Source organism: Acartia tonsa, chromosome 14 (assembly GCF_053477335.1).
Source record: "Acartia tonsa isolate MP-2025a chromosome 14, ASM5347733v1, whole genome shotgun sequence".
Classification (NCBI taxonomy): Eukaryota; Metazoa; Arthropoda; class Copepoda; order Calanoida; family Acartiidae; genus Acartia; species Acartia tonsa.
The window spans coordinates 15,854,607-15,870,095 of NC_137273.1; the positions used below are offsets into that span (position 1 = coordinate 15,854,607).

A 15,489-nucleotide genomic window follows, 5' to 3' on the forward strand; every position below is an offset into this window, starting at 1 on the left:
GCCAGAATCCTAGAAGCACTTTAGAAAAAAAATAACGAATCTACTCTACTAGTATTTACAACTTCCTGTATGTCTAAGAAGTTACTGACTTAGATTTACTTCTCTTCCTTCCCCCTTAACAAACCCATCACAGTAAAATCTAATCATTTTTAAAAAGGTCGATATGATGTATTATGCAGGTATCGAAAGGGATAAGACAATCAACAATATTAAAGAACAAAAATAAACAAATTTGAGATCAAATTAGTTGGTTAAAAAATTTTAACGAACTAATTAAATAAGAATTCAATAAAAGTACCAACAAATAAGATAACGTAATTATAAAACTTTGGGCAACATTGTAATTTCTAGTCCAATGTTTACTCCCTCCCTGTGGAATTGATGGCCCACCAAAAATGTTCCCGGGGAAACTTACAACTTTTTAATCCCACCTCTCCATATTGATTTTCAAGGTAGAAAAAGTATCCATTTTTTTGCTGTCGATGAAAAATACATTTTCATTCGAATATTTAGTTGTATATTATATTCTAGCGGTTGCGCCCCTAGCATTTATCGGCTCTGTATTTGAATTTGTAGGAGGGTAGAAAATACTGAATAGTCAAAATATAACTTAAAATATTAAGTTAAATAGCCTAAAACCAACCCGGGACCTATTTGTAGCTTCAATTAAATGAAGGATTCAATTACTTAGTATATAGTTATCGAAACTGTTTTTTTTTTCATTATTACCCTAAGCAGTTTTATATTAATTCATAAATGTTTTCATGTTCGGTGGCTTATCAACTTTGGGGAATTTAATTGGTTGGTTCATTAAGTGTAGAGTTCAAACACTAATTGTAATCTACAAAAGATGTAATTTTGCGAATCATAATTGGGGATGTACATTAATTTATCGGCCAGTGTCTTATCCCTGAAGATTAAACATTATAGAAATATAAAATTGTGAATAACTTAACTGATTAAGATCTTGGTGATAAGAAATGCAGATTATTATAAAGTCAGGAATATAAGGGAATCATCAAAAAATATGTTTTTGTATTTTCTAGAGGCGACGGGAAAAGTCCCTTTCGTGACATCACACCTTAAGGGGCAATTTGTCGTATTTTTAAAATGGCTTTTTATAGGTTATTTTAGGTTAGGTTAGGTTATATAGGCCCAACGCAGGAACTAGAAATATTAGAAAACCTACAGTGAAAAATACGAAGAATCGCCCCTTAAGGTGCGATTTCACGAAAGGGACTATACCCGAGGCGACGCCCTTATAGTTTCAGGAAATATTTACGTTTACCTTCTTTGGATTTTAAATCTGATATAGGAAATGCCTTTTTGAGAGAGAGACATTTCCCCCAAAGTGCCCAGTGACCAAAAAAAAACTTCAAACCCCACCTCCCCTTATTGTTAACGATTTAGAAATGAACGAGTTTTTTTCCTGTGGAACTCTTAAACCCTTATGAGCTACCCTTTACCAAATATAACCTAACTAAATCTGCCATAAAGAAAAGTAGAAATACATTAAAAATATACACCTTTCCTTATTTAAAATTTGTTAAATATTAAGTGGGAGGGGAGAGGTCTGTGCACGATTTGGCATTTTGAGGGAAGTCACCCATTTATATTATAGAAAATCCTCATTTTTTGATGAATGCAAATTGGAAAGGAAACAAATATATTTTCCACGGTTGCTTTATCCTTTAAATCCTTGTGTATTATCTAGAACTATAAGGTTTCATATTCTAATAACATTTATAAAACATTTAGCAATAATTAATCAGGGAAAATTATTATGAAAAAATATTTGGATAAAACAGAGCAGACTAAAATTAAAGTAATGGAACGTATTATTATACAGCTTTTCGCGGATATTTAAATAAAAAAAAAATATTTAAACTAGTTTTCTTAGCCCCAAGTGGCCGAAGGCCCAGTCTAACAAAACTGGTAATGATTTTATGATTTTGTTTTATTATTTGTGGAAAATTATTTGTAATACTATGCTATGCATGATTTTTTAGTATGGCTGATAACCGGTTCTAATCCAGAAGATATCCTTCGGTTTCAAGCCATACAAGAAACAAATTTTACTTACTATTGTTATTTCAGAAGTCACTTTTATAACGAAAAATAGGACAGCAAAATAAAGTTAAAGCAATCAAAAGTTGATTGTCTAAAAAAGCTACAATTTATAGCCCTAAATTTGATATTATGAAGCAAACTTCTATAATCTTAGTCTAATCTGTTTTATCAAGATTTTTTTCAAAATTTCTTTTCCTAACAATTTGACATTAATTAACATATATTAATAAATAATACACTTTATATATGAAATACAATATAATTATTTTGGTCCAATTGTTATATTTTTTAGATTGGAATATCAGCTAAAATTGCATATATAGGTATACCCAGTGAAGAAGGGGGCATTTTGCTTACACTAGTCCGCAAAGTTTTATGATAAAGTTTTCCTATTCGTTAGATTAACAACTTTGGGGATTTTTATTGAATTTTATTTAATTGGTTCATTATGTTGAGTATTTAAACATTTCAGCCACTAATTGTAATCTACAGAAAGGGTAATTTTGTGTATCATCATCAGAGATGTACATCAATTTATCGGTCATTGTGTTATCCCTATAAATCAATGGGTATACCTATATTCTATGTAATTTTAACTATTAAATGCAAATATTTTTATTACCCTTTTTTATAAATCACTGTTTAGAATCATAAAACCTTTTTAGATAAAAAAGCCAGCTTTTTATCACTTTATATTTGTGTTTGAACCGATTGTCCGCGAATTTTTTATTTCACATTTTTTTTTATAAAAAGACTGTCAGTGTAAAATATTCATATATTGGTTTTTAGAATGACAGTCTGTTTGATATTTACATCCACAATAATACTGTCTTGTTTTTCATGAAAAGACTGTCCGCTTGAATTATGAAGATTGCCGCTTCAGACTTTGGTAACTTACCACGGAAACCTGAAAAAAAAAAAAATATTTAAATCATTAAAAATTAAATAAATAAGTAGCGCAGCAATAACATTCTAATACATTTTTTGGTAATTTACTTTGACTGTCCGTCTTTCAGTCCGTAACGCTATAGGGGAAATATGATTTTATTGGCAGAGGAACTTTTTTTTTGTAAAGATTCTGCATAACAATGAGCATCCACTTTGTAATTTGCTTGTTCCGTCGGTCTGTCAGTCACAGATATTTAAATAGAAATAAACATATCTTAAATAATTGCAGTTCTTGCAAGTGCACCTAAATTTGCAGGGCCACTTAGTAACATATTTAACCTAACCTAATACCTAATCTGAGGTGGATTCTTAAAAATAATTTGCCTCACTAATCGCTTAGTGGGGCAAAATTGATTTCGTGTAAAATCCACCAAAATCACATTTAAAATCTACAAAAATCAAACAAAATCATATGTTAATAACCCTTCTATGATTTTGTTTAATTTTTGTGTAATTTTGCTAAGCGATTAGTGGGGCAATTTTTTTTAAGAATCCACCTCTGACCTAAAGTTATAATTAAACTAACAAAAAAATATCCCCCCCCCCCTTTTATTTTCAATTTCTTATAAAATGAGAGGGTGGGTTCCCTGCTCTATTAGGATTTTTCAAGGAAATCGCCATAAAATCTAGCCCTTCAAATTGTATCATAAAATCAAGTTAACTGTCAATTGTCCAATTTAAGAAAATTACATGTGTCAATAGTATTGTAAATAAACCAATACACACATTTTAACCCGTGGATCTAAAGGGATAAGACAATGGCCGATAAATTGATGTACGTTCCCCAATGATGATACCCAAAATTACCCCTACTGTAGATTATAATAAGTGGTTGAAACGTCTGGACACTCAACTTAACAACCAACTAATCAAAATTATTATGAAACTTTGGGAACTAGTGTATTATGTTCCAAGTCCCATTTCCCCACCCTCCCTGCGTTTGAAGTGAGGACAAAGCTCCTTTAAGTGTACTTTTTATGCACCGAAAAGAGTTTGATTTGATAGCATAATAGCAGTTAAAAAAGCGAAGACATTTATTCAAACAAATAAAGTGAACTAAATATTTCAGGAAAAAATTACAAAAATATACTTCCACATATTTGGTCATTTTTATTAAGGAAGTCCAAGCATTTTTAATTGGGAGGGGGGGGGGTAATCTTTATATCATAGAGGCAAGAGAGTGCAAGCTTTTTTAATTGGGGGATAAAAATTTAAAATTCATATGGTAGGAGTAATCACCCCTTTACCTTCACCCCCCCTTGGATGTCTCCGATTTGTAGGAAAGGGTAATAAAGGCGTTTATTTTGATTTTTTGATTTAAACTACAATATTTCCTGGGAGTAAGGGGACAGTGGGCTGTTTATATTGTCATTACCTAAAGTTCATAACTTATTCGTGGGTTTTAAAACTTTGGGGGCTCTTATTAAATTTTTTATTGGTTGGTTCTGTAAATGGTTTTATCCTAAAGAAAGGTTATTTTTGTTTCACATCATTTTCATTGTCTTATCTTAATTCCTAACTGTTTCTCATTATTACTAATCTACCAAAATTTAAAAAAAGATTAATTTCTCGTCCATTATCCCACCCCTGCTTACCTGAACATACATTTGTTTCCATTAATTGAATTATACTGTAAAGGAAATCTAGACTTCTAACACGGGATCGAGATAATAAAAATGAAAAGAAAACTATTATATTTCTAAATATTTTGATAATTAAAATAAGTTCTTAGGCAAATAAAAGGAATAGATCCAAACAATTGATCAATGAAACTTTTGATTAGATCTACGGGAGGTGTGGCCGACATATCATATAAACCCTATAATATTTTTTAAAATTTATCTTGCGCTTTAAAAGATTGTTCTACTGCTGTATTTGGTAATTTTTTGAGAGACAGAAAAAAAGGAAAAAGAATTATTTTTCATAATGTTCCATGTTCTTGAGATGTCCATTTCTACCTATTTAATGTTCTTATAAGACAATAAAACTTGTCTTGAGAAGAGGGGGAATTAAATACAAGAAAAAATCCCCCAATAAGATTTTTTTTGTTAGCGAAACTACTCTTAAGACCTATGTTTGAATAATGGATATAGAATATGCGTGGATAATATGACAAGGAAAAAAAATTGTTGTCAAATTAAGCTGTTAAAATGGACATCATTTATTGGTCAGTTCGTTTATCCAGTAGGAGGGGAGGGGAGGAGTAAAGGGTGTGTTATTTTAGAAGCTGTAATATCACTTTATTAGATTACACGGACTTTTGGTGCAACCTCCAAGTAATAATATAATATATCGAATCTAGTAAAGTATCAAATAATTTTAAACAGCATTTGATGAACTTATTTACGTATATTAAAATTATTTTCTTGTAATTCAAAAGATATTTTACTGAGTACAAAAAAATGAAAAATAACCATTTTTATGGTCTACTTAACCAATAAATAACAAGGATTGCTTATTTCATAGAAGTTGAAAATCATTTTTAAAAGTTTTTGAAAGAGAAGATTAACTACTTTAAAAAGGTTAGAAACATCTTATAAACTTCAATAAAAAATACAATGCCGGTTACAATTATGATTGTGTTCTAATACCATGACCAATGAGTTCATATGTCAATTTTCAATTTAGGACGAAGAAACCTTATGTTTATATTAGTTTGACTCTGTGTTATACCTTAAACTATACAAATAAAAACTATATACATACAATTACCAAGTAAAAATTAGGAAGTGGTAATACCATGGCCCATAAACAGGTTTAATTCAATCTAATAAATTTAGTGTTTTAAGGGGTTTAATTAAATTGTTATTCCCGGATAAAAAAAGGACGATATAAATAGACGTACATAACTTATTATAGAGAAGCTTTGCTCCAAAATTTTTAGTTGCCACTTTGAAAATTTTCTAGTCCACTGGGCTGGGTATAAAATAAACCTCCATAATACCTCTCCAATTTTCACCAGAGCTGTGTCTCACAATCATTGCAAAATTTGGAAAGAGGTGACAATTGCCTGTAAATTATACTGGTACCCAAAGTTTTATAAACATGCTCTCTCATTCGTGGGCTCAAAATAAATGGATTCTACTACTAAATCTCGATTGATTGGTTGTAAGTTGTAGCGTCTAAGCTTTTTAATGAAGCAGCTTATAGTGACTTATAAAAAATGACGCCATAAAATAAAAATGACCAATGACAGGCCAGTATACATTTTACCAATGGACAATTACAATGTATACAGGCCTATCAGGTTGTCATTTGTATTGTATGACAACATTTTTTATTAGGCAATATAAACTGCTTCCTTTTAAACTAATAATATTAATTTATAGGAGTAGTAATTAATATGTTATCATTATTGAGGATGTTCATAGTCTTATCCCCTATGATCCATGGATATTTGAAATAATTATAAACCTTATAATTGACCCTAAAAGAAGCTTCACTGTAAAAAAAGAACCATATCGGTTCACCGGTTTCAGATATCTTTAGCTCAAGACAAAAAAACCTTACTGCTTAATAATATAGGAAGTACTTTTAAATCTTTGTCTAAAAAATAACTCTTCACCCATTGAAAGACACGCAACACTAAAATCTTCTCAGAAAATCTTTCAGCAGAAAATTTAGTTTTTTATCTTTTCAATAGAGGGAGTTTAGACCTCTCAGTATAATCTTTTAATAAAGAGAATAATATGCGTAATTCTTTCAATTATTTAAAATAACATAAGATATTATATCATAAAATTTCTTGATTTTAAATTTTATTAGATTTAATTAAAATAAAAAATATAGTAGTAGTTACTACTAAATAGTAGTTAATACTTTTTTTAATGTTATGGTTGAGATAGATTTATAGCTGTTAAAAGTAAAAAAATATATCCATATATAAAAGTAACAGGATGTCTTGCTGTGTGTCTGTACCTCTCAAACCTTTATATCGATATGGTTTTCCTTTATAGTGCTGCTCCACTGAAGGTTTTAAAATATTCTAATTTTCCTTTTTAAAACTTAGTATTCAATGTGGGGGGTCGAGACTTTACTCCCCCCCCCAAAAAAAAAAAAATTTCTAAAAGTAACCATAGAAGTCTGGGGCGTAGCAGCTAGTTTTCACATTAGTAGTAAAAAATTTTTTGTACACTCTTCTAATGAAATAATAAAAATACATCTATGAAGAATATAATTTTGTGTCTTAAAATATTTGTAAAAACTTGACAATGATTACTCTAATATTATTTTGTGTATTTATTTTCTCACACTGTTGTATAAGAAAGACCTGACAGTAGATTATAATTTTGTCAAATTGACCAATTTGTCGCCTTTCAGAGGCCATCAATAAAGCAAAACATTTACATATTTGATCATGGGTAGGGCAGCTTGCTAACATGCACATCATTTATTGGTCAGTTCGTTCATCCAGCAGGAGGGGAGGGGATGGTGTACAAGGGTTGGATGGTTGAAATCGTTTTTTTAACCAGTTACAAACCATAACAGTTACATCTTTGGTGATGGGTTGGGCAGTAAAAACAAATCCTTACATAAAAGTTACAGGAGATCTGTGTGTCTCTCGAAGTATCTTGCTAATCGCTGAACTGATACGATTCTTCTTCCCAGTGAAGCTTCTCATAAGTCCTGGGAAGGTTTATAGCTATTTTAGTGGAGTGTACAACCAACCCTAATTTTTTTCTCCCTATAATTTCTTTACTTTCATTATGAAACTAAAATAAAAGTGGTGGAGGGGGTCGAATTCAACTCCCCACATCCAAGTCTAGAGGCATAGCCGCTAGTTAACAATATCTTTGTTTAAAAGAACAGTAAAACACGAAGGAAAATATCTTTTTTCACAAAAGTAAGGACAGCTATTGTAAATAAGTTCAATCCTTATTTATGTATCTTCTTTATTGATACAGTTTACAGCATTTATAAATCAATCTTTTTTGTTTCAATAATGATCATTTTTCAATGACAAAAATGAGATACACACTTTTAAAAGATGTAGGTAATATAGAGATAAAACAATAATGTATATAGATGCTACGCGTCAAAAAATATATAAATCATTTTTACCAAAATATATACGATAGGATAAAAACTGTCTTTTTCATTATTTCCATAAATTTGTTTCCTTGAAATTGTTTGTTAGTGTATTTTTTTGTAGCAAATCTTATCTTAAATCAGTTTTTTGGTTCATAGGTAAAGAAAAAGAATGAATTATGTTGTTAACTGCTATACTAAGTTCAAACTGCTTTAAAAGCTAAATAAATTGGTAATATAATAATGGATATATTAAGTTTCAATTGTCTCTTACACCAAATTATTATGTGAAACTTGTATCTGGCTAAAATAACAATAACCCCCCAACCGCCCCCTTTACCCCTTAACCTTTCCCACTCTCCTCATATTTACGAACTGACCAATAAATAATGGCCATGTTAGCAACCTAGATGGACGACAATATTCATGTATATTTTATTTCCATTAATGGAATATATATTTTTAAATCAAATTTGATTATTTTAAATCATTCCAATATGGCTTTGAAACATAGTAATATCTGTTAAATTAGAACCGGTTCTGAGTCAAACTGAAAAATTATGTATCGTATCCTATTATAGACAAATTTTAACGAATAATAAAATGAAAATCACAGAATAAATCTAAAATTTAGTATTATAAATAAATATTAAACATATAAACTACTTTTTGAATATTAAAAATATCTAAAAATAAATAAGTAAAAGCTAAAACGAGAAATCTTCCAAATTTTTGGTGAAAAATCACGCAACCTTACATTGGTTTTTGAGAGCTAAAAATTGTATGTTATATGTATATTTACATATATTGCATATTTATAATATGTATATTGTAAATATAGATAAAACTTTTTTCTCTCTCTATTTTGTCAAAATATTTTTCATTATTTTTGGATTTAGAACTTTTTTCATATTATATTTAGAATTAACAAGGATGACAACATCAATAAAAGCGAAGCTCTAAAACAAACGATCAATTGCATAATTTATTAGAACTTAATAAGCAGAACATTATTTTATAAGGCTTAGCCAATTTGTACATACATTTGTTGCAAAATTGCGTAAATACAGGATATTGTTAAAGGACATACCTACTTTTTTGTTATAGTGATACTATCACTTATCATATATTGTTGTCCTTAGAATCTTTACGAAGATAAAATGAATATGATAAATGGACAAACGGACTTTTTGGTAACGTTTATAAAGTTGCTACGTAAGTAAATCACACCTAACTGTAACAGGAAAAACCAGCATTCAAAGTTTTAAATCGAAAGGACAATTCTAACTTGCATAGGTTAACGATAAGAGCTGTTCGTTGCAGTCAAACATACAGACCAACCCTAATTATATAGCAGCTTCGCTTTTAACATAGGATGTTTAATTTAAATAATAAGATATGTAAAATTTTAAGCTAAGTAAGAGGCATACATGTTAGCAACCTAAATTGACGACAATTTTTTCCATTCATAATATCCACGTATAATGTACAATTTTGGATGAAAGTTGAACAGGAATTGCTGTGATGCCAATGGATCTAAAGGGATAAGACAATGGAAGATAAATCCCCAATAATGATACACAAAATTACCCCTTGTGTAGATTACAATTAGTTATTTAAACGTATAGAAACTTAAAATAATGACCAAAAAAGCAAAATACAATACAAGTCCGTGAAGTTGTTAGGCCAACGAATAAAACATTGAAGACTAGTCTAATAAACAGCCCAATGTCCCCTCCCTCCCTTTGGGATACCACAGAAGTCCTATGATCTTAGAAAGCACGACTAAATAGTTCAGTATACAGTTGGTAAAAGAATATTCATGAAACCGGCATTTCCAATCAAAGAATTTTGACCCCTTTCGCCCGTCCCACCCCCCATTTTTTTAGTACAAAAGTACAAATTAATACAAAGAGATGATGATGTCTGTAAATAGGATTCTTAAGATCTCGTAAACTTCTTAATAATTGAGCCTTTGCAAAGAAGCTTTTCATTTTTTGTATAATAGCCCCTAAAAACTAAAGAGCCCAAAAAGAAAGAAAAATTATTTAAAAGAGAAAAATGCTAATATCTTTCATAGGAAATAACAGTGATCTGAAAGGCAAAAAATTGCTTTAAATTGTCAAATTATGACAAATATAAATACCCTTTCTATAGATTAAAAATATCGATTGAAAAGTTTTGACACTCCTATACCTAATACCCAAGTTTGTAATCAAACTAATGTTAATTGGTGTTTATAAAACTTTGGGTACTGTAACTTACCGTACAATGTCACAATGGGGGTATAAGTATGTGTTCAAATAATGATTATGGGGAATTGTCTTGCATATATAGAATTGGATATAACCAATCAAGCCTAAAATATTATTACTTCAGCAAGGATAAAGAATTGGGGGGGGGCCGGGGGGGGGGGGGGTGACAGATTGAATACAGGGTGATATTGTAGATTGGTCTTTGATATTAGATAAGAGGAGAATTGGGAAAGAAAATCCGTGAAAAAGAGATGGATGGTCCCTCATTTTTATGACGTCACATGGGTGATTTTTAACACACTTTGGTCTTTGTCTTTTTTTTATGTTCATCAGAGGGTATTTGTTTTAAAGAGTACATTAAAGTCCCCAAAGTCTAATAATAACGTTTTTCTATTCGTTGGAATAACAACATTGGGGGCTTTCATTAAATTTTAATGGTTGGTTTATTAAGTTTAGTGTCAAAACTTTTCAACCATTGATTGTAATCTTTAAAAGAGGTAATTGTGTGTATCATCATTGGGGATACACATCGATTTATAGACCATAGTCTTATCTCTTTAGATCCCTGCGGTTTTCCCCGTAACACCCTGTATAATTGGATATGCCCAATCAACCCTAAAATATTCACAACACTAAGGAATGACACTTTTTCTGGATGTTTGCCCATTGCAGCGGAAAAAAATATTTTCAAATTAGCGCAACTAAAATGATTAAAATTATGTAAACGTAATGGCTTACGTTGTTGTCTATGTAATGGAAACAACGTAAAGTGCCTCCCAAAGAATGACGTCAAACAATAAACTGACCAATGATAGGCCAGTATAGATTGTAATTGACCAATGGTAAAATTTATAACGTCCTCTCATTGGTCATTTTATTGTATGACGTCATTTTTTGGCGGCACTTAACGCTTTCTCTATGTAATGGGTGAAGAGTCACTAAAAACAACAATCATTTCAATGGTTTATGTCGACTTTTAAATAGACATTAAGTAGTGTTAATGGCTGACATATTATCGACATTCCATTTGTAATATTAGGGTAATACATCAAAAAATGTAGTTATAGTGTCAATATATTGTTAATGTGTAGATATCATATGAATTATGACCCTTTTTGTATACACCGTAATTATATACCCGACTTAAACAGGATTAATATTTACATCGATTACATGTCTTTTTAAAAAGTTATAGCTGACACATTTTCGACATCCCATTTTTAAGATTATGGTAATATATTAGCACATAAACAGAAACAATTTTTAATCATTTAATCTTAATATTAATAGACAAAGATAGTAAAAAAACTTTTTTATTTTCTGCTATTTATTACTTTAAGCTGTTATTTAATGAACACTATTATTGGGATTTGTTTTCCCCTTAATTTCTAGTTTTCTTTCCTCACATTTGGTTTTACTTGGGTTTAATCAGAAGGGAGGGGAAATTGGAATTAAATATCCAATGGTACCCAAGGTTTTTATAAACAAAAATTCTTATTCGTTGGCCTTAAACTTTAGGTACTCTAATTGGTTGGTTCAAACTAGAAGTTTCCAAACTTGTTTAACCAATAATTTTATTCTACTGAAAGGGTAGTTTTGTTTGTCGTCATTAGGAATGAATATTAATGTGTCGTTCAATCTCTTACCCCTGAAAATCCCATAGTTTTATAGACAAAGAATAATAATAACATGGACATCTATATCCATTATAAGCAAAGCAATATCAATCTAAAAAAAAGTAAACAGTAAAGTGTTATATATTAAAAGTCAACTTTTTGCACTTAATATCTTAATTTTTAGTAGGAGTGATAAATATCTTTTTGATTCGTTAAAATCTGTCAACGAATAAGGAATTATAAGTCAATCAAAACATTGTTTGACGTACGGACGTACAACATTTTTTAAAAGTTGCTACGCTACAAAAAATTAATTATTATTATAGATTTATTCAGGAAGGGAAAGTTATTTGGTTAACAATTAATTCAAATTGTTCTATCTATATATTTATGCATGAAGATATAATAAAGAGTCCTTCTGGTTTATCTATCTATTTATATTTAGTCTATGATCATAGTTACACCCATAGAGACATAATAAAGAGTCCTACTAGTGTATCTATCTTTTTATATTTAGTCTATGATTATGGTTACGCCCATAGAGCCATAATAAAGAGTCCTACTAGTTTATCTATCTATTTATATTTAGTCTATGATTATGGTTACGCCCATAGAGCCATAATAAAGAGTCCTACTAGTATATCTATCTATTTATATTTAGTCTATGTTCATAGTTGCACCCATAGAGACATAATAAAGAGTTCTACTAGTTTATCTATATATTTATATTTAGTCTATGATTATGGTTACGCCCATAGAGACATAATAAAGAGTCCTACTAGTTTATCTATCTATTTATATTTAGTCTATGATTATGGTTACACCCTTAGAGTCATAATAAAGAGTCCTACTAGTTTATCTATATATTTATATTTAGTCTATGTTCATAGTTGCACCCATAGAGACATAATAAAGAGTCCTACTAGTTTATCTATCTATTTATATTTAGTCTATGATTATGGTTACACCCATAGAGACATAATAAAGAGTCCTACTAGTTTATCTATCTATTTATATTTAGTCTATGATGATGGTTACACCCATAGATACATAATAAAGAGTGCTACTAGTTTATCTATCTATTTATATTTAGTCTATGATTATGGTTACGCCCATAGAGACATAATGAAATGTCCTACAGAGAAGGTCATAAGATATTGGTTTTAAGACATTTAAAGTAAAGAAATAAGGGGTATAGTCTTCGAATTTTCACAGTAGCTTTTTTCCTATTTCTAGCCCTTGCGAGAGGCTCTAACCCTGCGGGGCCAATTGCCTAACCTTGCAGGGCAATCACCTAACCCAATATAACCTAACCTAACCTAAAATAACCTATCAAAAGCTATTTTGAAAATACGAAATATCGCTCCTTAAGTGGCGTTGCCACGAAAGGGACTATTCCCGAAATAAGATTTTAATTCCGAAGGGAAAAAAAATATTTTGTATCTATAATGCAAAACATTAAGAGCTTGTTTGTCCATATGAAGCTTAAAATCTCAGTAACCTCTAGACTGGATATTTTTTAGAATAACTCTCCTTGTCCATTAATCCCAGGGAGGAAAGGGGACACTGGACTGTTAACTACACTGGTACCCAAAGTTTTATAACCACGTTATCTTATTCGTTATCTTAAAAACTATAGTATGTTTAGTTGGTTCCAAACTAATTGTGTTGAAACGGTTCAACCAATAATTTAATCTACAGAAGGGGTTATTTTGCTTATTATCATTGGGGACATATATCAATTTATCGTCCTACGTCTTATCCCTTAAGGTCCCTGCATATTCCACTGTACAGCCAAGATCACACTATGACTCCATTTCCTATATCTCACCATGTACTAGGAATATTCCAGGGATATACGGGATAAGATATTTCCTATATATCACCATGTACTAGGAATATTCCAGGGATATACGGGATAAGATATTTCCTATATATCACCATGTACTAGGAATATTCCAGGGATATACGGGATAAGATATTTCCTATATCTCACCATGTACTAGGAATATTCCAGGGATATACGGGATAAGATATTTCCTATATCTCACCATGTACTAGGAATATTCCAGGGATATACGGGATAAGATATTTCCTATATATCACCATGTACTAGGAATATTCCAGGGATATACGGGATAAGATATTTCCTATATCTCACCATGTACTAGGAATATTCCAGGGATATAAGGGATAAGATATTTCCTATATCTCACCATGTACTAGGAATATTCCACGGATATAAGGGATAAGATATTTCCTATATCTCACCATGTACTAGGAATATTCCAGGGATATAAAGGGATAAGATATTTCCTATATCTCACCATGTACTAGGAATATTCCACGGATATAAAGGGATAAGATATTTCCTATATCTTACCATGTACTAGGAATATTCCAGGGATATACGGGATAAGATATTTCCTATATCTCACCATGTACTAGGAATATTCCAGGGATATAAGGGATAAGATATTTCCTATATCTCAGTATGTACTAGGAATATTCCAGGGATATACGGGATAAGATATTTCCTATATCTCACCATGTACTAGGAATATTCCACGGATATACGGGATAAGATATTTCCTATATCTCACCATGTACTAGAAATATTCCAGGGATATTAAGGGATAAGATATTTCCTATATCTCACTATGTACTAGGAATATTCCAGGGATATACGGGATAAGATATTTCCTATATCTCATCATGTACTAGGAATATTCCAGGGATATAAAGGGATAAGATATTTCCTATATCTCACTATGTACTAGGAATATTCCAGGGATATACGGGATAAGATATTTCCTATATCTCATCATGTACTAGGAATATTCCAGGGATATAAGGGATAAGATATTTCCTATATCTCACTATGTACTAGGAATATTCAAGGGATATACGGGATAAGATATTTCCTATATCTCATCATGTACTAGGAATATTCAAGGGATATACGGGATAAGATATTTCCTATATCTCATCATGTACTAGGAATATTCCAGGGATATAGGGGATAAGATATTTCCTATATCTCACCATGTACTAGGAATGTTCCAGGGATATACGGGATAAGATATTTCCTATATCTCATCATGTACTAGGAATATTCCAGGGATATACGGGATAAGATATTTCCTATATCTCACCATGTACTAGGAATATTCCAGGGATATACGGGATAAGATATTTCCTATATCTCACCATGTACTAGGAATATTCCACGGATATAAAGGGATAAGATATTTCCTATATCTTACCATGTACTAGGAATATTCCAGGGATATAAAGGGATAAGATATTGCCTATATCTTATCATGTACTAGGAATATTCCAGGGATATAAAGGGATAAGATATTGCCTATATCTTATCATGTACTAGGAATATTCCAGGGATATAAAGGGATAAGATATTTCCTATATCTCACCATGTACTAGGAATATTCCAGGGATATAAAGGGATAAGATATTTCCTATATCTCACCATGTACTAGGAATATTCCACGGATATAAAGGGATAAGATATTTCCTATATCTTACCATGTACTAGGAATATTCCAGGGATA

The 15,489-nt window shown here is 30.7% G+C and overlaps 1 protein-coding gene across 1 annotated transcript in view; it reads right to left on the bottom strand.

Moving 5' to 3' along the window:
* Positions 1-2,256: 2,256 nt before the first annotated feature.
* The window catches only part of LOC145305965 (RNA-binding protein Musashi homolog Rbp6-like), a 152,119-nt gene continuing 138,886 nt past the window's right edge, over positions 2,257-15,489 (bottom strand). Inside the window, exon 13 of the mRNA XM_080147877.1 lies at positions 2,257-2,977. Within this exon, the coding sequence (XP_080004003.1) occupies positions 2,965-2,977 (13 nt within the window). The 3' untranslated portion in view covers positions 2,257-2,964. The remainder of the gene's footprint in view (positions 2,978-15,489) is intronic.